General features: G+C 44.4%; 1 protein-coding gene across 9 annotated transcripts in view; it reads right to left on the bottom strand.

Annotated features, from left to right (window-relative positions):
* The window catches only part of LOC137434118 (myosin light chain kinase, smooth muscle-like), a 281,545-nt gene that overhangs the window by 71,237 nt on the left and 187,012 nt on the right, over window positions 1-23,296 (bottom strand). For 6 of the 9 annotated variants that reach the window (XR_013624750.1, XR_013624749.1, XM_078785752.1 and 3 more), the window contains exons 4-6: window positions 12,241-12,346; window positions 11,630-11,723; window positions 11,392-11,501 (exon numbers count right to left, since the gene is read on the bottom strand). Coding sequence is in view for 7 of the 9 variants with exons in the window: in XM_078785752.1 (XP_078641878.1) it covers window positions 11,392-11,501; window positions 11,630-11,723; window positions 12,241-12,346 (310 nt within the window). In the remaining 2 variants the exon portion in view is untranslated. Of the gene's footprint in view, window positions 1-11,391; window positions 11,502-11,629; window positions 11,760-12,240; window positions 12,347-23,296 lie in introns of all 9 variants that reach the window. The other 3 variants (XM_078785753.1, XM_078785751.1, XM_078785750.1) reach the window with 1 other exon arrangement.

Here is a 23,296-nt window from a genome sequence, read left to right as displayed (position 1 = left end):
TGAGGAAGGATGAAAGTGACTGGTTGAGAAGAGTGATGGAAATGAATGTAGAAGGAGGTAGAGGACGGGGAAGACCGAGAAAGACTTGGCTAAAGATGGTGGAAAAAGAAATGCGGGCAAGGGGGTTAACAAGGAGAGATGCAGAAAATAGGGCAAAATGGAGAAGATTGTCATGGGGACCGCAAGGCTAACCCCCGCTCTAGCAGGGAAAATGGCCTTTAAAATGCATGTTGTTGTTGTTGTTGAGGTGTTTTGAATTACTTGGTGGTGAGGTGTTTTTAATTTTGTGGCTGTGAGGCGTTTTTATTACGTGTTTTATGGCTGTGAGGCGTTTTTATTACGTGTTTTATGGTTGTGAGGCGTTTTTATTACGTGTTTCATGGCTGTGAGGCGTTTTTATTACGTGTTTTATGGCTGTGAGGTGTTTTCAATTTCGTGGTGGTGAGCTGTTTTTAATTTCGTGGTGGTGAGGTGTTTTAAATTACTTGTTGGTGAGGTGTTTTGAATTACTTGGTGGTGAAGTGTTTTGAATTACTTGGTGGTGAGGTGTTTTGAACTACGTGGTGGTGAGGTGTTTTTAATTTCGTGGTGGTGAGGTGTTTTTATTACGTGTTTTATGGCTGTGAGGTGTTTTAAATTACTTGGTGGTGAGGTGTTTTGAATTACTTGGTGGTGAGGTGTTTTGAATTACTTGGTGGTGAGGTGTTTTGAATTACTTGGTGGTGAGGTGTTTTGAATTACTTAATGGTGAGGTATTTTGAATTACGTGGTGGTGAGGTGTTTTTAATTTCGTGGTGGTGAGGTGTTTTATTACGTGTTTTATGGCTGTGAGGTGTTTTAAATTACTTGTTGGTGAGGTGTTTTGAATTACTTGGTGGTGAGGTGTTTTGAATTACTTGGTGGTGAGGTGTTTTGAATTACGTGGTGGTGAGGTGTTTTGAATTACGTGGTGGTGAGGTGTTTTGAATTACTTGGTGGTGAGGTGTTTTGAATTACTTGGTGGTGAGGTGTTTTGAATTACTTGGTGGTGAGGTATTTTGAATTACGTGGTGATGAGGTGTTTTGAATTGCGTGGTGGTGCGGTGTTTTGAATTACTTGGTGGTGAGGTGTTTTGAATTGCGTGGTGGTGTGGTGTTTTGAATTACTTGGTGGTGAGATGTTTTGAATTACATCGTGGTGAGGTGTTTTGAATTGCGTGGTGGTGTGGTGTTTTGAATTACGTGGTGGTGAGCTGTTTTGAATTACGTGGTGGTGCGGTGTTTTGAATTACATGGTGGTGCGGTGTTTTGAATTACTTGGTGGTGCGGTGTTTTGAATTGCGTGGTGGTGCGGTGTTTTGAATTACTTGGTGGTGAGATGTTTTGAATTACATTGTGGTGAGGTGTTTTGAATTGCGTGGTGGTGCGGTGTTTTGAATTACGTGGTGGTGAGCTGTTTTGAATTACGTGGTGGTGCGGTGTTTTGAATTATGTGGTGGTGCGGTGTTTTGAATTACGTGGTGGTGAGGTGTTTTGAATTATGTGGTGGTGCGGTGTTTTGAATTACGTGGTGGTGAGGTGTTTTGAATTACGTGGTGGTGAGGTGTTTTGAATTACGTGGTGGTGCGGTGTTTTGAATTACGTGGTGGTGCGGTGTTTTGAATTACGTGGTGGTGAGGTGTTTTGAATTACTTGGTGGTGAGGTGTTTTGAATTACGTGGTGGTGAGGTGTAATCGTCCCAAACTTCCAGTCTGCACCTACCCCTCCCCTATGTGTGTGCTGAGGGGTTCTTTCTTGAAAAAAAAAAAACATTCAACCTCAATCTTCAACGTAAATTGCCTATAAAAATGTAATATCACAAACACAACAAATACATTTGTGCAAAATAATTGTTTGTAGTATGATTGGTAAAAATCATGACAACACAGCAACTCAGGTACAGTCATTATCCTCAGCTAAAATAAGCCCGTTCGCAAAGGTGGGCGCGATTCGGAAAATTTTAAGTCCGCTTACCGCTTATCCGCTCCGCCAGCCCGTGTAGTCCGATTCGCTTATCCGCTTCAGCGGCCGGAAATCTTAGTCCGCTTACCGCTTATCCGCTTCGATTCGATTTTTTAAAAGCGCTTCGACGTTTTAAAAGCGATTTTTGACGTTTCTAAAGGGAATTTAATGCTTTTTAAGCCTAAATAGCCATTTCTAACTACTACAAAGACAAACAAAGCATTTAAGATCAAAAATATACATTTTTATTTAAATAAAATTTATTCAAAATTTATTGAAATAAAGTTTTCCACTCGACTCTACTCTACGCTACAGTTCATTTAAATATAATTTTAATATATGCAAGTTAAATTAAAGAAAAATCAATTTGCCCGTCCTTTCTTTGACAAGAGAGTCGACTAGTCAACAGACTGCTAGTCTGTTGACTAGTACTCGTCTTCCTCCTCCACCTCGTGGGCCTTCTTGAGGATTTGGAGGTTGCCCTTCATGAAGACGAGGGCCTCGAAGTTCGGTGCAGCCAGGGCCGACCTCTTAAGCCTGAAGATGTCCGACCCGTAGCTGAACACGCGCTCGACCGAGGCAGAGCTCGGGAGCGGCGTGTTATGCCTGAGAAATAGAGTTACCCAAGCATCACGGAACTCGAGCGGGAAGAGATTGGGCGAGAGCCGAGTTGTTAGGGTTTCACTTATTATTCACTTAAATAAATATTCACAATTCTAGAGTAACGGCTCAGGCTAACAGCTGATTTGGCGAATCGCGATGCGCTTTAATTTTTCGGTAGTCCGCTTACGCTTATCCGCTTCGGTTTCCGGGGGTTGTTCCGATTCGCTTATCCGCTTCGAAAACGTTAGTCCGCTGCAGCGGATAAGCGGATAAGCGGACTTTCGAAGCGGACCGCCCACCTTTGGCCGTTCGTCATTAACGTGCGCTCGCCTCACCAAGCTAGTATATATATTGTTGCGGAGATGAGGACTGTATATTTTTTGATTGTGTGCTGTACTATTATTATTATTGTTTATTCTGCGCCCCCTACCTCCGGAGCTGTGTAAAGGTGAAAGGGCATCCCATAATTAGTCCACAAGCATACACATCAGCCAAATAATAGAATACCCCTGTTGATAGTTATCTCTTATTCTGTGTTTTAGAGTAAGGCTGTGTCTCCCATTAATTGAAGTACTCCATTGCACCAGTGAAAGAGAATAGATCCCCTTTCCTTCCCATCCCCAAAATATCCATTTCCTATCACATCCCCTTTCGTCATTGCTGAGCCCTCAATTCTCAATTACCTCCCCTCCAATAACCGCCATTGACCACGAGGCTCGAGTCGGGGAAGAAAGGCGTGTCTCCACCTCGTCATAGAGGGGAAGAGGGGCGTGCCCGCCCGTCGTCATCCAGGGCGGAGCCCGAGGGTCGCGCGACCAACCAGGGCCGAGGTGAGCACCCCGATGGGCGTGTCCTGAAGGCCGGCGGCTGAATCGCCGGAGGCGTTATAAAGGCGTGCACGCAGGAAGCAAGTGAGTCGGTTGCCAGAGAGAGTTGGTCACAAAGAGTTGGTCACAAAGAGTTGGTCACAAAGAGTTGGTCGTCAAGAGAGAGTCGTGAAGAGTCAGTCAGTGGAGTCGGTGGTCAGTTGGTTGCGGTGAGGAGTCGGTGGTGGCGGTCAGTGGTTGCGTTGGTTGCGGTGAGGAGTCGAGGAGGGAGGAGATCAGAAGACAGGAAGGCCTTGAGTTGGACTAAGCAAGAGAGGAAGTTGTTGGACTGGGTGGGACTAAGGAAGGAGAGAGAACCCGTCACACCAATCCACCAAGCTCCGCGTTGGCTCCACCAAGCGTTCACCTCCACCAAGGCTCCACCAAGCTCCGCGTTGGCTCCACCAAGCGTTCACCTCCACCAAAGCTCCACCAAGCTCCGCGTTGGCTCCACCAAGCGTTCACCTCCAGCCATCCACCTCCTGCCATTCCTGTCATTCCCCGCGTGAGTCTGTCTTTTGTTTGTTCTGTCCTGGGTTAATTAAGACTGTAGGTAAGCTAGTATTTTCCTTGTGTCACCTGCGTCTTATGTGCTTGTAAATAAACGTGACTGCTTTCTTTTTGCTTGTGTGTAAATAGTCAATAAATTCAGTAGTATTTCCAAACCTTTCTTTGCCTTCGTTTTCCTCTTTGCATTCGTCGCCTTTGTCTTTTCCCTATTGACTAGCTGCGGTGCGATCCGGCCAACGTTTGGGTGGAATCGGGTGAGTCGGGGATCCTGTTAGGTCGCGGTAATACACCACCGCTCGGTCATCATAACATCTAAACCGCGATCTGTAACAATTGGTGTCTGGGAGTGAGATTCGGGGCCCGAACCAAATTTTAGAAAAAAACATCTAAAAAAAAAAAAATTTGGTCAAAATTTGGAGCGGACGAAATTTGTTTTGTTTTAAAGCAAAACCCGAATTTTGAAATCGCGCCATGGCTGGTCAAGGCGACGGGATGCCGGTGGGAGAGCTAGAGGAGGGGTTAGGAGTAACCCAGGATCAGATGGAGGGGAGCAATGAGGAGGCGGTTGAGGGAGTATCAGACGCACAAGATGGCGTCCTCGCGCACGTGGGTGTAGCGGCACCAAATTGCGCTGCGCCCGTGGTCGCGGCAGCCGAGCCAGAGATGCCAGAGTACATGCGAGTCTTTATGATTCAAATGATGGCAAAAATGGATGCCCAAAATGATAAGTCCACCCGAGAGCGAAGAGAAATGGGTGAGCGGTTGGGAAACCAAATTGTGGGAATGAGGGCTGATAGTGAGCGATTGGAGGGCCAAATGGGGGTAATGGGAAACCAAATGGGGGTAATGAGGGACGAAGCGAGGGGTACCGGTGAGAAGTTAGACAATAATTTTGAGGGGATAGACAACGGGATAAAAGAGGTGAAAAATGGGTTAATGGGGTTAGAAAATAGGATGGAGGACAAATTGCGGGAAATAGGGGAACAATCTGCCCGGGAAATCAAACGAATGGGGAACCAGATAGAGGAGGTGCAAATCGGGTTAGAAAGTAAACTGGATGCTCAGAGGGATGAATTGGGACAGATGAGGGTGGCATCTACAAGGGAGATGGAGGAGATACGACGAGGTGTGAGTGAGGAGGTTTCGGGGCTACGCGAGGAGGTAAAGCGAGGTGAGAAGCGTATGGAGAAAGAGGTGAGAAATAATATGGCAAAGTTACAAGGGGGAATAGAAGATCTGACGGAGGAGGTGGAACAGCTGACGGAGGGACAAACGAAGTTAGTGGAGCAGGTTCAAAGGAACACTGCAGTACTCGGAGGGTTAAAGGTGACACAAAAATAAATTAAAAATGACTTGATAGCGACACAGAGGCAATGTCAGATGGTACGTGAGGAACTGACAATGAGGGTGGACGAGGTGACAGAGATAATGGAGACAAAGGACCGGCAGGTGAGGATGCACATAGAGACGGTCACGGTAGCCTTAGAGGACGAACTTGAGGAGACGCACCGAGACATAAAAGAGGTTAAACAAAAATTAGAGGAAGTGGAAGAAGAGGTGAGTGAAATTAAGAAGAGACGGACAGAAACTAAAAGAGAAATCCAGGAGGAGGTGATGGAATATGTGCAAGGTCGGTGCTCAACTCATGATGTAATGCTCACTAACCGAATAAAGAGTTTGCAGGTGGCAAAGGAGGTGCGACGACGAGGTACGGAGGTGAGTGGCAATGTATATGATGTGAGGAAAGCTTCAGTCGGCTTGGGGATTGGTTTGGATCCGGGTGTTCGTGAGAGGCCGTTGGTGAAGTGTGCGACAGGTCTGGTGTGCGAAAAAAGAGGTGTGCGAGAATGTCCGACCATGGGGTGTGTGAGGAAAAAGTGCACGCCGAGGAGTGAGTGTGCCGTCAAGAGTGAGTCAGTCGTAGCGCGTGTGCGAGGGAGTACATGGAAGCGCGGTGTGGTGAGTGTTACGGAGGAAGTAATGAGAGAGTGTACACCTGTGGTGAGTGTTACAGAGGAAGTAACAAGAGAGTGTACGCCTGTGGTGAGAGTTACAGAGGATGTAACGAAAGAGTGTGCGCGAGAGGATGTGCGAGAAAGGTGTGTAAAGGACAGGTGCATGAGGAAAGAGTGCGCTGTCGAGAGGAAGGGTGAGTGCGTTGTCAAGAGTGGAGGTGAGAGTAGTGAGAGTGAAACGGAGCGTGAGTTGGTTGTGACAGGTGAGCGAGGATGTACACCTGGAATGGAAGGATGCACACCTGGAATGGTAGAGCGTGTGTGGGGATGCACACTTGAGTTGGTCGTGAGGCACGTGGTTGGGTGTGCGGGTGAGAGCACACCTGTGGTTGTCACAGAGGAGGTGACCGAGGAGGGGGCGCGAAGAGGTGTGTTGGTGAGGTGTGCGAGCGCCGAATGTGTGCCAAGGTGTTCGGTGGTCAGATGTGTGACCAAGTCGGCGAGCGGAATGAGTGTACCGAGGTGTGTAAGAAGAGGTACGACGAGGAGCATGGAAACGGCTGCATGTATGAGCAAGAAAGGGGTAGCGTATGCATGTAAGCATCCAGGTAAGGCATCGACGGTGACCGGGTTAGTGGTTAGAGCGACTTATAGCCGAATCGGGCCCTCGGTGCGTGCCGGGCTTCGCGTGCCGCGAGAACCAGCGGGGATCCGAGCCACGGCGGGTTCGAAAGGACCGCCGTGCGCGATCCACGCTGGGCCTCGCGTGGAACGGCCGCATCCGGGCTCCACTAGGCGGAGCGGGCAGCCCGATAGGAAGGGTCGTCATGGCGACCACTTTCTATTGAGACGTGCCGGCAGGTCGAGATCGGGACATTGGATGGCACCACGCCGAGGTGGTGCGTGGGATCTCGGCCCGGGTAAGCCCCCGTCCCTGCACCGAGTGACGGACGCATCCAGCCGCCGGCACAAAAGAACCCGCGTTCATTGCTCGGCTGTACGAAGCCGGGCTGTAGACGTGAATTGGCGCACCGAGAGTATGTAATAAGTAGACGGGTGATGAGGATAGTGTTTTGGACCCAAAATTAGAAAAAGGCGAAATTTGATGATTGGTACGGGGATTGGCAGATGAAATGACAAATTTTTGATTTGTTGGATTTGGACAAGCGAAATTGATAGGACCTCCCCGATGTGGAGGGATGGCAAATCCACCATCCCTCACAAAGTGGGGGCAAATGCGCTATAGATTATGGGGTGTATGGCAGTGAAAACTAGCCCGGGTGGGTTAGGATATTGATAGGGATCTAGCGAAGATGACATTAGGTAACGTTAAGGTTTAGTTAGTGACTGATACCTGTAGTGGGGACGCAGGTAGATTAGTGTGGATTATAATGACGTGGGAGCGCAATAGTTTAAAGGGACGACTGGGAAGCGCAAGTTTCAGAGGGGAGTAGTTAGATGAGATGATGCCGTGTGGTTGAGAATTGAACAGGTGTGATTGCACAGGTGTGCAACTGAACAGGTGTGTGGAGCAGTGTATGAGTGAGTAGTGGTGATTGCGTGTTGTGTTGACCAACGGGTCCAGGAAGAGGAGGAGGGTGCAGGTGGCACCAGGTATGATTGCACAGGTGTGCAACGGCAGGTGAATGGAGGACAGGTGTATGGAATAAATGGTATGGAGTATAGGAATGGATGGTCGTGGAGTGAGTATGGTGGAAATTGTGGAGTGGAGTGGATGGTGCGAAGGTGTGAATGGGGGAAGAGTGGACCCCCATCACGGATACCCGGGGCGGGTAGAGTAAGTGTTAGGTAGAGGGTATAGGTAAATTGTGGTTGGATATTGGCATCTGTGGTGCGGGTGAAAGAATGGTCTTTGGATGGGTGCATTAGTGTTGTGGAAATGGCTGGGCGTGTAGCCTGTTAGTGTGTGTAGTTGGTTGGGCGCTCCACCACTGTGAGGATGTCGGCCAGGTGAGGCCGCAGGTGGGCTCTGGGAGCCGGTAGTTGTGGATGGGGCCCGAGGATCCGGAGGACGGACCCGGGTAGCCCAGTGCCAGAGGGCACCAAGGGGTGACAGAGCCAGGAGAGGGCCTTCCCCAGTTAGTTAGGTTAGGGTGAGGAGCTAGGTAAGCTCGGGTGGCAACTGCAGTGGTGGAGGTGTGCAGGTGGGTAGACCTGCTGGGAGAGCTACACGTCGCAGCCCAGAAATTGTGCGAGGGCACCGGGAGATGAATCGGGGGAGTGAGACCCCAAATTGAGAAGCACCACAGTTTGGTCAATGGGAATTGGTTTTTAGAACCCATAGTGTAAGCTGGCCAATGGATTGCCAGGGAGAGACCCCGGGTAGTGTAAAGTGTGTTAATGTCATTTAGAAAGTAGTTAGGATGAAGTCTCCTCACACCATCTGCATCCACTCACCTGAGGTGACAGGTACTCCGCACCATGCCATGTTTGATTATTTTTTACTGTGCAAATGTTTGGATTGTGAGACGCATCATGACGTGGGTGTGACATTGTGCTTTGATGTTCCATCTCTGCCTCCTTATGAGGATTGATGATGAATTTGGTGATGGCAAATTTTGAAGTAGAGGGATTGTGGAGACGAATTTGGTATAGGGGAAATATGGGGAAGACGTGACAGTAGTGACGAATTTGTAAATGTGTAGATTTTTGTACATATGGGGTAAGGGCAAGGGTAGGGTAGGTGACAGTGGGGTGACGTACGGTAGGGACGAGCTTTCTCACTTCGCCCTCCGTACGCATTTCGCCTTGCATTGCCTTATTGATGTGTACCCTTGTGACCTTACCCCTCGCTCAATTGTCTTTCCCCTTTTGTCTCCCACATGACCTGTGCGCCACTGGGTGCCGGGGGGAGCGTGCGTGGGTCGGCCATTGTGCGCCCGAAATTCCCAGAACCAGCTGTCTGCATCGATGCACCACATTATGGACCACATGTCTGTGGCCGAGCACCACTTATGGACCCCATGGGTTGGGGCATGGCCCCTCTGCTGGAACCGGCTATGAGGGCCCGAAATCTTGCTGGCGGACCTTGGCCACAGGGCACCGATGCCCCACAGGTGAACCACACTAGTCGGCCCTGTGGGCTATAAATAAAATCAAATAAAAAGGACACATTGGGTGCATTTTTCAGTTCAAATTGGCCGCCAGTAAGAAAATGAAGGAAAAGACAACAACTGGAAGAAATAATAATAACCAGCAGAGGGAGCCGAAGAGCAAGAGATCACCTGCAGGGTTAGGGGTTGTTGATTTTATTTTGATTGAACACTGATGAACTATGGTGACTGCACCGATTGGTGCTTGAGGGTGCTTGTATTGGTGCGTTTTTGGGTGCTTTCATGGTGCGTCGATGCAGAGCAGACTGTCTCCCCCCCAGAAAGAACAATCACAGGTCCTGGGTTAGTCTTGTAAATAAAAGTAGCGTCAAGTGTAAATAATGCTTCCCACCGTCAGTGTGTAGTTTGAAGACCATTCCGCAATTCGGTTAACTGTGGGCGTAAGTCTGTTAGGCAGGGTGCAATGGAGCAGCGGGACACATTTATTTACGTTTTAAAACTGTCGCACTCAGGGTCAGGTTAAAAATAGAGGGAACTACACCTACGTGTCACACTAAAAATAAAAGTTGTAGGCCCGGGTTGTGCCTAAGAGGAGGAGGGTGCAGTGTTGCGGAGATGAGGACTGTATATTTTTTGATTGTGTGCTGTACTATTATTATTATTGTTTATTCTGCGCCCCCTGCCTCCGGAGCTGTGTAAAGGTGAAAGGGCATCCCATAATTAGTCCACAAGCATACACATCAGCCAAATAATAGAATACCCCTGTTGATAGTTATCTCTTATTCTGTGTTTTAGAGTAAGGCTGTGTCTCCCATTAATTGAAGTACTCCATTGCACCAGTGAAAGAGAATAGATCCCCTTTCCTTCCCATCCCCAAAATCTCCATTTCCTATCACATCCCCTTTCGTCATTGCTGAGCCCTCGATTCTCAATTACCTCCCCTCCAATAACCGCCATTGACCACGAGGCTCGAGTCGGGGAAGAAAGGCGTGTCTCCACCTCGTCAGAGGGGAAGAGGGGCGTGCCCGCCCGTCGTCATCCAGGGCGGAGCCCGAGGGTCGCGCGACCAACCAGGGCTGAGGTGAGCACCCCGATGGGCGTGTCCTGAAGGCCGGCGGCTGAATCGCCGGAGGCGTTATAAAGGCGTGCACGCAGGAAGCAAGTGAGTCGGTTGCCAGAGAGAGTTGGTCACAAAGAGTTGGTCACAAAGAGTTGGTCGTCAAGAGAGAGTCGTGAAGAGTCAGTCAGTGGAGTCGGTGGTCAGTTGGTTGCGGTGAGGAGTCGGTGGTGGCGGTCAGTGGTTGCGTTGGTTGCGGTGAGGAGTCGAGGAGGGAGGAGATCAGAAGACAGGAAGGCCTTGTTGGACTAAGCAAGAGAGGAAGTTGTTGGACTGGGTGGGACTAAGGAAGGAGAGAGAACCCGTCACACCAATCCACCAAGCTCCACGTTGGCTCCACCAAGCGTTCACCTCCACCAAGGCTCCACCAAGCTCCGCGTTGGCTCCACCAAGCGTTCACCTCCACCAAGGCTCCACCAAGCTCCGCGTTGGCTCCACCAAGCGTTCACCTCCACCAAAGCTCCACCAAGCTCCGCGTTGGCTCCACCAAGCGTTCACCTCCAGCCATCCACCTCCTGCCATTCCTGTCATTCCCCGCGTGAGTCTGTCTTTTGTTTGTTCTGTCCTGGGTTAATTAAGACTGTAGGTAAGCTAGTATTTTCCCTGTGTCACCTGCGTCTTATGTGCTTGTAAATAAACGTGACTGCTTTCTTTTTGCTTGTGTGTAAATAGTCAATAAATTCAGTAGTATTTCCAAACCTTTCTTTGCCTTCGTTTTCCTCTTTGCATTCGTCGCCTTTGTCTTTTCCCTATTGACTAGCTGCGGTGCGATCCGGCCAACGTTTGGGTGGAATCGGGTGAGTCGGGGATCCTGTTAGGTCGCGGTAATACACCACCGCTCGGTCATCATAACATCTAAACCGCGATCTGTAACAATATATATATATCTATATCTATATATATATATATATCTATATATATATATCTATATATATATATATATATATATATATATATATATATATATATATATATATATATATATATATAGTATGTGTGTGTGTGCCACATAATCATGTTGTCATGTTGTAGTTTTCATATTATTTCCCCTCTGCAGTCATTTGCTGGCATGTGGCATCACTGCACTGCCGGTGGCAGGGAAGGGGAGAGTGAGCGGGGCAATTGGGCTCCATAAATTTGTTTGGTGTCAGGTCCACAAAATCTGCCTTTGCTGAGATAGATAGTTATATATTCCTAACCATTATACTTTATCCTCTCGTGCCAGTTTCACAAAACTGAACAGAAATAGGAGCTAAGAGTGCAGAGTTGTGTGTGGGTTCCTTACTATTCCATGATGAGTGTTATATCGTTGTTGGATTCGTATGCATCATACAGTCGAATAAGGTTGGTATGGTTCAGCTCGTTCATGATATTGATCTCATTCCTGACCATGTCCTGGAGCCAAAAACAAAACATGGATGATAGCTGAGTGGCTCATACTGGTATTTATACATTCTTGCAAATCTCACGTTCTCATGAGGCAGCATTCTCAAATGATATTACAGCCAGGTCTATCAGCTTGCCTTCTCTTTTGTGCCCCGTGCACGAATGATCTTCGCAGCGAGTGTTAGGCTTGTCGCTTTCTCCACACAAGGATGTACTTGCCCGAAACGTCCACTGCAGGCATAACATGGAGGTCCTGAACAATATGGCCTTTCAATGTGTGACCACATGCAGAATGTTGTGCTTTTTAGTCACATGGCTTTGGCATTTCCTCATCAAATCAACCGTCATACACAAAATATATCTGATTAGTTATGTATACACACCTGCCATCTTGGGGACCTCAAAATGAGGAATATTTCCTCAAATTCCCTATTCTGGACCCCTTGGGATAGATTTATAGTATTTTAGAGCTCAATTGGGAAATTTCAACAAGTCTGGGGAATTTTCAGTGTAAAAAAGGAGTTTATATGGAGTGTTGTTATTTTTGTTTTTTTTGTTTCTAAGGATTCTTTATTGATTCCTCATTAATTCTGCATGAATAAATGGCCAAGCTTTACTGTCACCATAATTTGGCCCAAAATTCCGAAGTAAGGGTTCCTCGTAAGGTGGAATCGATGGCAGGCATGGCTCGTGTACATGCACTTATAGGCGTGTATGTCTTTTGATCTATGTATTATGAAAGACATACCCTCCTAGTAACTCGGAACGATTAACTGCAAAGAATGTGTTCACGTTGACAACCTGGGTAGAAACAATGCGGTGTTCAAATGGAGCCTGAGGCGGCGTCGTTGTTTCTAGAAGCAAAAAACAAATGGTCTTGTATCCACATCAAAGGCATTGCACAATTCATAAACCTGTCTCAAAAGTACATAACACCACCATTCATAAACCTGTCTCAAACGTACCTCACACCACCATTTGTAAACCTGTCTCAAACGCACATAACACCACAATTCATAAACCTGTCTCAAACGTACATAACACCATTCATATACCTGTCTGAAATGTACATAACACCACCATTCATAAACCTGTCTCAAATGTACATAACACCACCATTCATAAACCTGTCTCAAATGTCAATAACACCACCATTCATAAACCTGTCTCAAATGTACATAACACCATTCATAAACCTGTCTCAAACGTACAAAACACCACCATTCATAAACCTGTTTAAAACGTACATAACACCACCATTCATAAACCTGTCTCAAACGTACATAACACCATTCATAAACCTGTCTCAAACGTACATAACACCATTCATGAACCTGTCTCAAACGTACATAACACCACCATTTATAAACCTGTCTCAAATGTACATAACACCATTCATAAACCTGTCTCAAATGTACATAACACCATTCATAAACCTGTCTCAAACGTACATAACACCACCATTCATAATGTCTCAAACATACATAACTGTTACAGATTCATCACTTCCGTTGTTGTGGTTTTCATCCACTGTAAACATTTTTGATTCCATGTATTATTATTATTGTTGTTTGAGGGAAATAGCAATTATTATTGTCAAAAGGTAAAAAGGTTAATGTTTTAAATGAAACAGGAACCGGACGGCGACGAAGAGGAAGCGGAGAAAAAGAAGGCGGAGCGAGTGGAGTCGGACAAGAAGCATAGTTGCATTGCGGTCTGGAGCGAACATTGGCGAGCAAGAGTCACGAGTGAACTTTGGGTTTCCCAGGAAAGGGATTCCTGCGATAGAGTTGTTATCGCTGTGACAGATTAACCTGCGTGTCAGGTTTTGAGATTGATTCCGAAGAGAATCATTGAAGGGCCGTTACGTCTCGAACGGGCCGTCGGCCATTTTGACTCGCGTGCTTTGAGCGTCGCGCAAGGTTTCTTTGCTTCGCTTCAGCCATTTTCACCGCACCAGATGTTGATCTGGTGTGGCTGTGTGTAACGTGGCTTTTGATTGGAAAATCTGCGTGTCACCGACTGTGAGCCGTGGAACGTCCATACCCGAGGGTGTGATTTCCCAGTCGCCTGGAGGCCGCCTTTGGATTTCCCAGTCGCCTTGAGGGCGCCTTTGTGCAGCTTTGGCCGCGTGACTGTGACTGTCATCCGAACGGGATTCTGGTCTCGATTGGACATAGTTTTGACTATCGCTGGAGCGGATCGACTTGGGCTTGAAGCCGGGATCGACTTTGGCTTGAAACCGGATTTCAACTTGGGTTTGAAGCCGGGGAAGAGACATTGGGAATGTTCTTGTTTCACTCACTTGGAGCACAGCGAGTTATATATTACGAAACTGATGATACCATCATAGGATATATATTGATTGTATTTTTGATTACTATTATTGTTGTACTGTTGTTCTTGTGTGATCTTAATACAATATTTGTTTGTTGGTAACAATTGGTGTGGCTTCACCATTGATCTTTGACATACAGAATAACACATTTTTCTGCCGTAACTCCTCTCGGGGCTCGGAGGTCCACCGTGACCAGGGAGTTGGGGAGAGCACGAAACAGAAATACCATTCATAAATCCATCTCAAACGTACATAACACCACCATTCATAAACCTGTCTCAAACGTACATAAAAACACCATTCATAAGCCTGTCTCAAACGTACATAACACCACCATTCATAAACCTGTCTCAAACGTACATAACACCACCATTCATAAGCCTGTCTCAAACGTACATAACACCACCATTCATAAACCTGTCTCAAACGTACATAACACCATTCATAAACCTGTCTCAAACGTACATAACACCATTCATAAATCCGTCTCAAACGTACATAACACCATTCATAAACCTGTCTCAAATGTACATACCACCATTCATAAACCTGTCTCAAATGTACATAACACCATTCATAAGCCTGTCTCAAACGTACATAACACCACCATTCATAAACCTGTCTCAAACGTACGTAACACCATTCATGAACCTGTCTCAAACGTACATAACACCACTATTCATAAACCTGTCTCAAACGTGCATACCACCATTCATAAACCTGTCTCAAATGTGCATAACACCATTCATAAACCTGTCTCACACGTACATAACACCACCATTCATAAACCTGTCTCAAACGTACATAACACCACCATTCATAAACCTGTCTCAAACGTCCATAACACCACTATTCATAAACCCGTCTCAAACGTACATAACACCATTCATAAACCTGTCTCAAATGTACATAACACCATTCATAAACCTGTCTCAAACGTACATAACACCATTCATAAATCCGTCTCAAACGTACATAACACCACCATTCATAAACCTGTCTCAAACGTACATAACACCATTCATAAATCCGTCTCAAACGTACATAACACCATTCATATACCTGTCTCAAATGTACATACCACCATTCATAAACCTGTCTCAAATGTACATAACACCATTCATAAGCCTGTCTCAAACGTACATAACACCACCATTCATAAACCTGTCTCAAATGTACGTAACACCATTCATGAACCTGTCTCAAACGTACATAACACCACTATTCATAAACCTGTCTCAAACGTGCATACCACCATTCATAAACCTGTCTCAAATGTGCATAACACCATTCATAAACCTGTCTCAAACGTACATAACACCACCATTCATAAACCTGTCTCAAACGTACATAACACCACCATTCATAAACCTGTCTCAAACGTCCATAACACCACTATTCATAAACCCGTCTCAAACGTACATAACACCATTCATAAACCTGTCTCAAATGTACATAACACCATTCATAAACCTGTCTCAAACGTACATAACACCATTCATAAATCCGTCTCAAACGTACATAACACCACCATTCATAAACCTGTCTCAAACGTACATAACACCACCATTCATAAACCTGTCTCAAACGTACATAGCACCACAATTCATAAACCTGTCTCAAACGTGCATAACATCATTCATAAACCTGTCTCAAACGTACATAACACCATTCATAAACCTGACTCAAACGTACATAACACCACCATTCATAAACCTGTCTCAAACGTACATAACACCACCATTCATAAATCTGTCTCAAACATACATAACACCACCATTCATAAACCTGTCTCAAACGTACATAACACCATTCATAAACCTGTCTCAAACGGACGTAACACCATTCATAAATCCGTCTCAAACGTACATAACACCACCATTCATAAACCTGTCTCAAACGTACATAACACCATTCATAAACCTGTCTCAAATGTACATAACCCCACCATTCATAAACCTGTCTCAAACGTACAGAACACCACCATTCATAAACCTGTCTCAAACGTACATAACCACCATTCATAAACCTGTCTCAAACGTACATAACACCATTCATAAACCTGTCTCAAACGTACATACCACCATTCATGAAGCCGTCTCAAACGTACATAACACCACCATTCATCAATCTGTCTCAAACATGCATAACACCACCATTCATAAACCTGTCTCAAACGTACATAACAGCATTCATAAACCTGTCTCCAACGTACATAACAGCATTCATAAACCTGTCTCAAACGTACATGACACCATTCATAAACCTGTCTCAAACGTACATAACACCACCATTCATAAACCTGTCTCAAACGTACATAACACCATTCATAAACCTGTCTCAAACGTACATAACACCATTCATGAAGCCGTCTCAAACGTACATAACACCACCATTCATAAATCTGTCTCAAACATACATAACATCACCATTCATAAACCTGTCTCAAACGTGCATAACACCACCATTCATAAACCTGTCTCAAACGTACATAACACCATTCATAAACCTGTCTCAAATGTACATTACACCCCCATTCATAAATCCGTCTCAAACGTGCATAACAGCATTCATAAACCTGTCTCAAACGTACATAACACCATTCATAAACCTGTCTCAAACGTACATAACACCATTCATAAACCTGTGTCAAACGGATGTAACACCATTCATAAATCCGTCTCAAACGTACATAACACCACCATTCATATACCTGTCTCAAACGTACATAACACCACCATTCATAAACCTGTCTCAAACGTACATAACACCATTCATAAACCTGTCTCAAATGTACATTACACCCCCATTCATAAACCTGTGTCAAACGTACAGAACACCACCATTCATAAACCTGTCTCAAACGTACATACCACCATTTGTAAACCTGTCTCAAATGTACATTACACCCCCATTCATAAACCTGTGTCAAACGTACATAACACCACCATTCATAAACCTGTCTCAAACGTACATAACACCATTCATAAACCTGTCTCAAATGTACATAACACCATTCATAAACCTGTCTCAAACGTACATAACACCACCATTCATAAACCTGTCTCAAACGTACGTAACACCATTCATGAACCTGTCTCAAACGTACATAACACCACCATTCATAAACCTGTGTCAAACGTACATAACACCACCATTCATAAACCTGTCTCAAAAGTACATAACACCATTCATAAATCCGTCTCAAACGTACATAACAGCACCATTCATAAACCTGTGTCAAACGTACATAACACCACCATTCATAAACCTGTGTCAAACGTACATAACACCATTCATAAACCTGTCTCAAATGTACATAACACCATTCATAAACCTGTTTAAAACGTACATAACACCACCATTCATAAACCTGTCTCAAACGTACATAACACCATTCATAAACCTGTCTCAAACGTACATAACACCATTCATGAACCTGTCTCAAACGTACATAACACCACCATTTATAAACCTGTCTCAAATGTACATAACACCATTCATAAACCTGTCTCAAATGTACATAACACCATTCATAAACCTGTCTCAAACGTACATAACACCACCATTCATAATGTCTCAAACATACATAACTGTTACAGATTCATCACTTCCGTTGTTGTGGTTTTCATCCACTGTAAACATTTTTGATTCCATGTATTATTATTATTGTTGTTTGAGGGAAATAGCAATTATTATTGTCAAAAGGTAAAAAGGTTAATGTTTTAAATGAAACAGGAACCGGACGGCGACGAAGAGGAAGCGGAGAAAAAGAAGGCGGAGCGAGTGGAGTCGGACAAGAAGCATAGTTGCATTGCGGTCTGGAGCGAACATTGGCGAGCAAGAGTCACGAGTGAACTTTGGGTTTCCCAGGAAAGGGATTCCTGCGATAGAGTTGTTATCGCTGTGACAGATTAACCTGCGTGTCAGGGTTTGAGATTGATTCCGAAGAGAATCATTGAAGGGCCGTTACGTCTCGAACGGGCCGTCGGCCATTTTGACTCGCGTGCTTTGAGCGTCGCGCAAGGTTTCTTTGCTTCGCTTCAGCCATTTTCACCGCACCAGATGTTGATCTGGTGTGGCTGTGTGTAACGTGGCTTTTGATTGGAAAATCTGCGTGTCACCGACTGTGAGCCGTGGAACGTCCATACCCGAGGGTGTGATTTCCCAGTCGCCTGGAGGCCGCCTTTGGATTTCCCAGTCGCCTTGAGGGCGCCTTTGTGCAGCTTTGGCCGCGTGACTGTGACTGTCATCCGAACGGGATTCTGGTCTCGATTGGACATAGTTTTGACTATCGCTGGAGCGGATCGACTTGGGCTTGAAGCCGGGATCGACTTTGGCTTGAAACCGGATTTCAACTTGGGTTTGAAGCCGGGGAAGAGACATTGGGAATGTTCTTGTTTCACTCACTTGGAGCACAGCGAGTTATATATTACGAAACTGATGATACCATCATAGGATATATATTGATTGTATTTTTGATTACTATTATTGTTGTACTGTTGTTCTTGTGTGATCTTAATACAATATTTGTTTGTTGGTAACAATTGGTGTGGCTTCACCATTGATCTTTGACATACAGAATAACACATTTTTCTGCCGTAACTCCTCTCGGGGCTCGGAGGTCCACCGTGACCAGGGAGTTGGGGAGAGCACGAAACAGAAATACCATTCATAAATCCATCTCAAACGTACATAACACCACCATTCATAAACCTGTCTCAAACGTACATAAAAACACCATTCATAAGCCTGTCTCAAACGTACATAACACCACCATTCATAAACCTGTCTCAAACGTACATAACACCACCATTCATAAGCCTGTCTCAAACGTACATAACACCACCATTCATAAACCTGTCTCAAACGTACATAACACCATTCATAAACCTGTCTCAAACGTACATAACACCATTCATAAATCCGTCTCAAACGTACATAACACCATTCATAAACCTGTCTCAAATGTACATACCACCATTCATAAACCTGTCTCAAATGTACATAACACCATTCATAAGCCTGTCTCAAACGTACATAACACCACCATTCATAAACCTGTCTCAAACGTACGTAACACCATTCATGAACCTGTCTCAAACGTACATAACACCACTATTCATAAACCTGTCTCAAACGTGCATACCACCATTCATAAACCTGTCTCAAATGTGCATAACACCATTCATAAACCTGTCTCACACGTACATAACACCACCATTCATAAACCTGTCTCAAACGTACATAACACCACCATTCATAAACCTGTCTCAAACGTCCATAACACCACTATTCATAAACCCGTCTCAAACGTACATAACACCATTCATAAACCTGTCTCAAATGTACATAACACCATTCATAAACCTGTCTCAAACGTACATAACACCATTCATAAATCCGTCTCAAACGTACATAACACCACCATTCATAAACCTGTCTCAAACGTACATAACACCATTCATAAATCCGTCTCAAACGTACATAACACCATTCATATACCTGTCTCAAATGTACATACCACCATTCATAAACCTGTCTCAAATGTACATAACACCATTCATAAGCCTGTCTCAAACGTACATAACACCACCATTCATAAACCTGTCTCAAATGTACGTAACACCATTCATGAACCTGTCTCAAACGTACATAACACCACTATTCATAAACCTGTCTCAAACGTGCATACCACCATTCATAAACCTGTCTCAAATGTGCATAACACCATTCATAAACCTGTCTCAAACGTACATAACACCACCATTCATAAACCTGTCTCAAACGTACATAACACCACCATTCATAAACCTGTCTCAAACGTCCATAACACCACTATTCATAAACCCGTCTCAAACGTACATAACACCATTCATAAACCTGTCTCAAATGTACATAACACCATTCATAAACCTGTCTCAAACGTACATAACACCATTCATAAATCCGTCTCAAACGTACATAACACCACCATTCATAAACCTGTCTCAAACGTACATAACACCACCATTCATAAACCTGTCTCAAACGTACATAGCACCACAATTCATAAACCTGTCTCAAACGTGCATAACATCATTCATAAACCTGTCTCAAACGTACATAACACCATTCATAAACCTGACTCAAACGTACATAACACCACCATTCATAAACCTGTCTCAAACGTACATAACACCACCATTCATAAATCTGTCTCAAACATACATAACACCACCATTCATAAACCTGTCTCAAACGTACATAACACCATTCATAAACCTGTCTCAAACGGACGTAACACCATTCATAAATCCGTCTCAAACGTACATAACACCACCATTCATAAACCTGTCTCAAACGTACATAACACCATTCATAAACCTGTCTCAAATGTACATAACCCCACCATTCATAAACCTGTCTCAAACGTACAGAACACCACCATTCATAAACCTGTCTCAAACGTACATAACCACCATTCATAAACCTGTCTCAAACGTACATAACACCATTCGTAAACCTGTCTCAAACGTACATACCACCATTCATGAAGCCGTCTCAAACGTACATAACACCACCATTCATCAATCTGTCTCAAACATGCATAACACCACCATTCATAAACCTGTCTCAAACGTACATAACAGCATTCATAAACCTGTCTCCAACGTACATAACAGCATTCATAAACCTGTCTCAAACGTACATGACACCATTCATAAACCTGTCTCAAACGTACATAACACCACCATTCATAAACCTGTCTCAAACGTACATAACACCATTCATAAACCTGTCTCAAACGTACATAACACCATTCATGAAGCCGTCTCAAACGTACATAACACCACCATTCATAAATCTGTCTCAAACATACATAACATCACCATTCATAAACCTGTCTCAAACGTGCATAACACCACCATTCATAAACCTGTCTCAAACGTACATAACACCATTCATAAACCTGTCTCAAATGTACATTACACCCCCATTCATAAATCCGTCTCAAACGTGCATAACAGCATTCATAAACCTGTCTCAAACGTACATAACACCATTCATAAACCTGTCTCAAACGTACATAACACCATTCATAAACCTGTGTCAAACGGATGTAACACCATTCATAAATCCGTCTCAAACGTACATAACACCACCATTCATATACCTGTCTCAAACGTACATAACACCACCATTCATAAACCTGTCTCAAACGTACATAACACCATTCATAAACCTGTCTCAAATGTACATTACACCCCCATTCATAAACCTGTGTCAAACGTACAGAACACCACCATTCATAAACCTGTCTCAAACGTACATACCACCATTTGTAAACCTGTCTCAAATGTACATTACACCCCCATTCATAAACCTGTGTCAAACGTACATAACACCACCATTCATAAACCTGTCTCAAACGTACATAACACCATTCATAAACCTGTCTCAAATGTACATAACACCATTCATAAACCTGTCTCAAACGTACATAACACCACCATTCATAAACCTGTCTCAAACGTACGTAACACCATTCATGAACCTGTCTCAAACGTACATAACACCACCATTCATAAACCTGTGTCAAACGTACATAACACCACCATTCATAAACCTGTCTCAAAAGTACATAACACCATTCATAAATCCGTCTCAAACGTACATAACAGCACCATTCATAAACCTGTGTCAAACGTACATAACACCACCATTCATAAACCTGTGTCAAACGTACATAACACCATTCATAAACCTGTCTCAAATGTACATAACACCATTCATAAACCTGTTTAAAACGTACATAACACCACCATTCATAAACCTGTCTCAAACGTACATAACACCATTCATAAACCTGTCTCAAACGTACATAACACCATTCATGAACCTGTCTCAAACGTACATAACACCACCATTTATAAACCTGTCTCAAATGTACATAACACCATTCATAAACCTGTCTCAAATGTACATAACACCATTCATAAACCTGTCTCAAACGTACATAACACCACCATTCATAATGTCTCAAACATACATAACTGTTACAGATTCATCACTTCCGTTGTTGTGGTTTTCATCCACTGTAAACATTTTTGATTCCATGTATTATTATTATTGTTGTTTGAGGGAAATAGCAATTATTATTGTCAAAAGGTAAAAAGGTTAATGTTTTAAATGAAACAGGAACCGGACGGCGACGAAGAGGAAGCGGAGAAAAAGAAGGCGGAGCGAGTGGAGTCGGACAAGAAGCATAGTTGCATTGCGGTCTGGAGCGAACATTGGCGAGCAAGAGTCACGAGTGAACTTTGGGTTTCCCAGGAAAGGGATTCCTGCGATAGAGTTGTTATCGCTGTGACAGATTAACCTGCGTGTCAGGGTTTGAGATTGATTCCGAAGAGAATCATTGAAGGGCCGTTACGTCTCGAACGGGCCGTCGGCCATTTTGACTCGCGTGCTTTGAGCGTCGCGCAAGGTTTCTTTGCTTCGCTTCAGCCATTTTCACCGCACCAGATGTTGATCTGGTGTGGCTGTGTGTAACGTGGCTTTTGATTGGAAAATCTGCGTGTCACCGACTGTGAGCCGTGGAACGTCCATACCCGAGGGTGTGATTTCCCAGTCGCCTGGAGGCCGCCTTTGGATTTCCCAGTCGCCTTGAGGGCGCCTTTGTGCAGCTTTGGCCGCGTGACTGTGACTGTCATCCGAACGGGATTCTGGTCTCGATTGGACATAGTTTTGACTATCGCTGGAGCGGATCGACTTGGGCTTGAAGCCGGGATCGACTTTGGCTTGAAACCGGATTTCAACTTGGGTTTGAAGCCGGGGAAGAGACATTGGGAATGTTCTTGTTTCACTCACTTGGAGCACAGCGAGTTATATATTACGAAACTGATGATACCATCATAGGATATATATTGATTGTATTTTTGATTACTATTATTGTTGTACTGTTGTTCTTGTGTGATCTTAATACAATATTTGTTTGTTGGTAACAATTGGTGTGGCTTCACCATTGATCTTTGACATACAGAATAACACATTTTTCTGCCGTAACTCCTCTCGGGGCTCGGAGGTCCACCGTGACCAGGGAGTTGGGGAGAGCACGAAACAGAAATACCATTCATAAATCCATCTCAAACGTACATAACACCACCATTCATAAACCTGTCTCAAACGTACATAAAAACACCATTCATAAGCCTGTCTCAAACGTACATAACACCACCATTCATAAACCTGTCTCAAACGTACATAACACCACCATTCATAAGCCTGTCTCAAACGTACATAACACCACCATTCATAAACCTGTCTCAAACGTACATAACACCATTCATAAACCTGTCTCAAACGTACATAACACCATTCATAAATCCGTCTCAAACGTACATAACACCATTCATAAACCTGTCTCAAATGTACATACCACCATTCATAAACCTGTCTCAAATGTACATAACACCATTCATAA

This window comes from Myxine glutinosa, chromosome 10 (assembly GCF_964187855.1).
Source record: "Myxine glutinosa chromosome 10, kmMyxGlut1.1, whole genome shotgun sequence".
Classification (NCBI taxonomy): domain Eukaryota; kingdom Metazoa; phylum Chordata; class Myxini; order Myxiniformes; family Myxinidae; genus Myxine; species Myxine glutinosa.
Note: the sequence above shows the minus strand (reverse complement) of the source record. Positions and strands in the feature narration are given on the sequence as shown.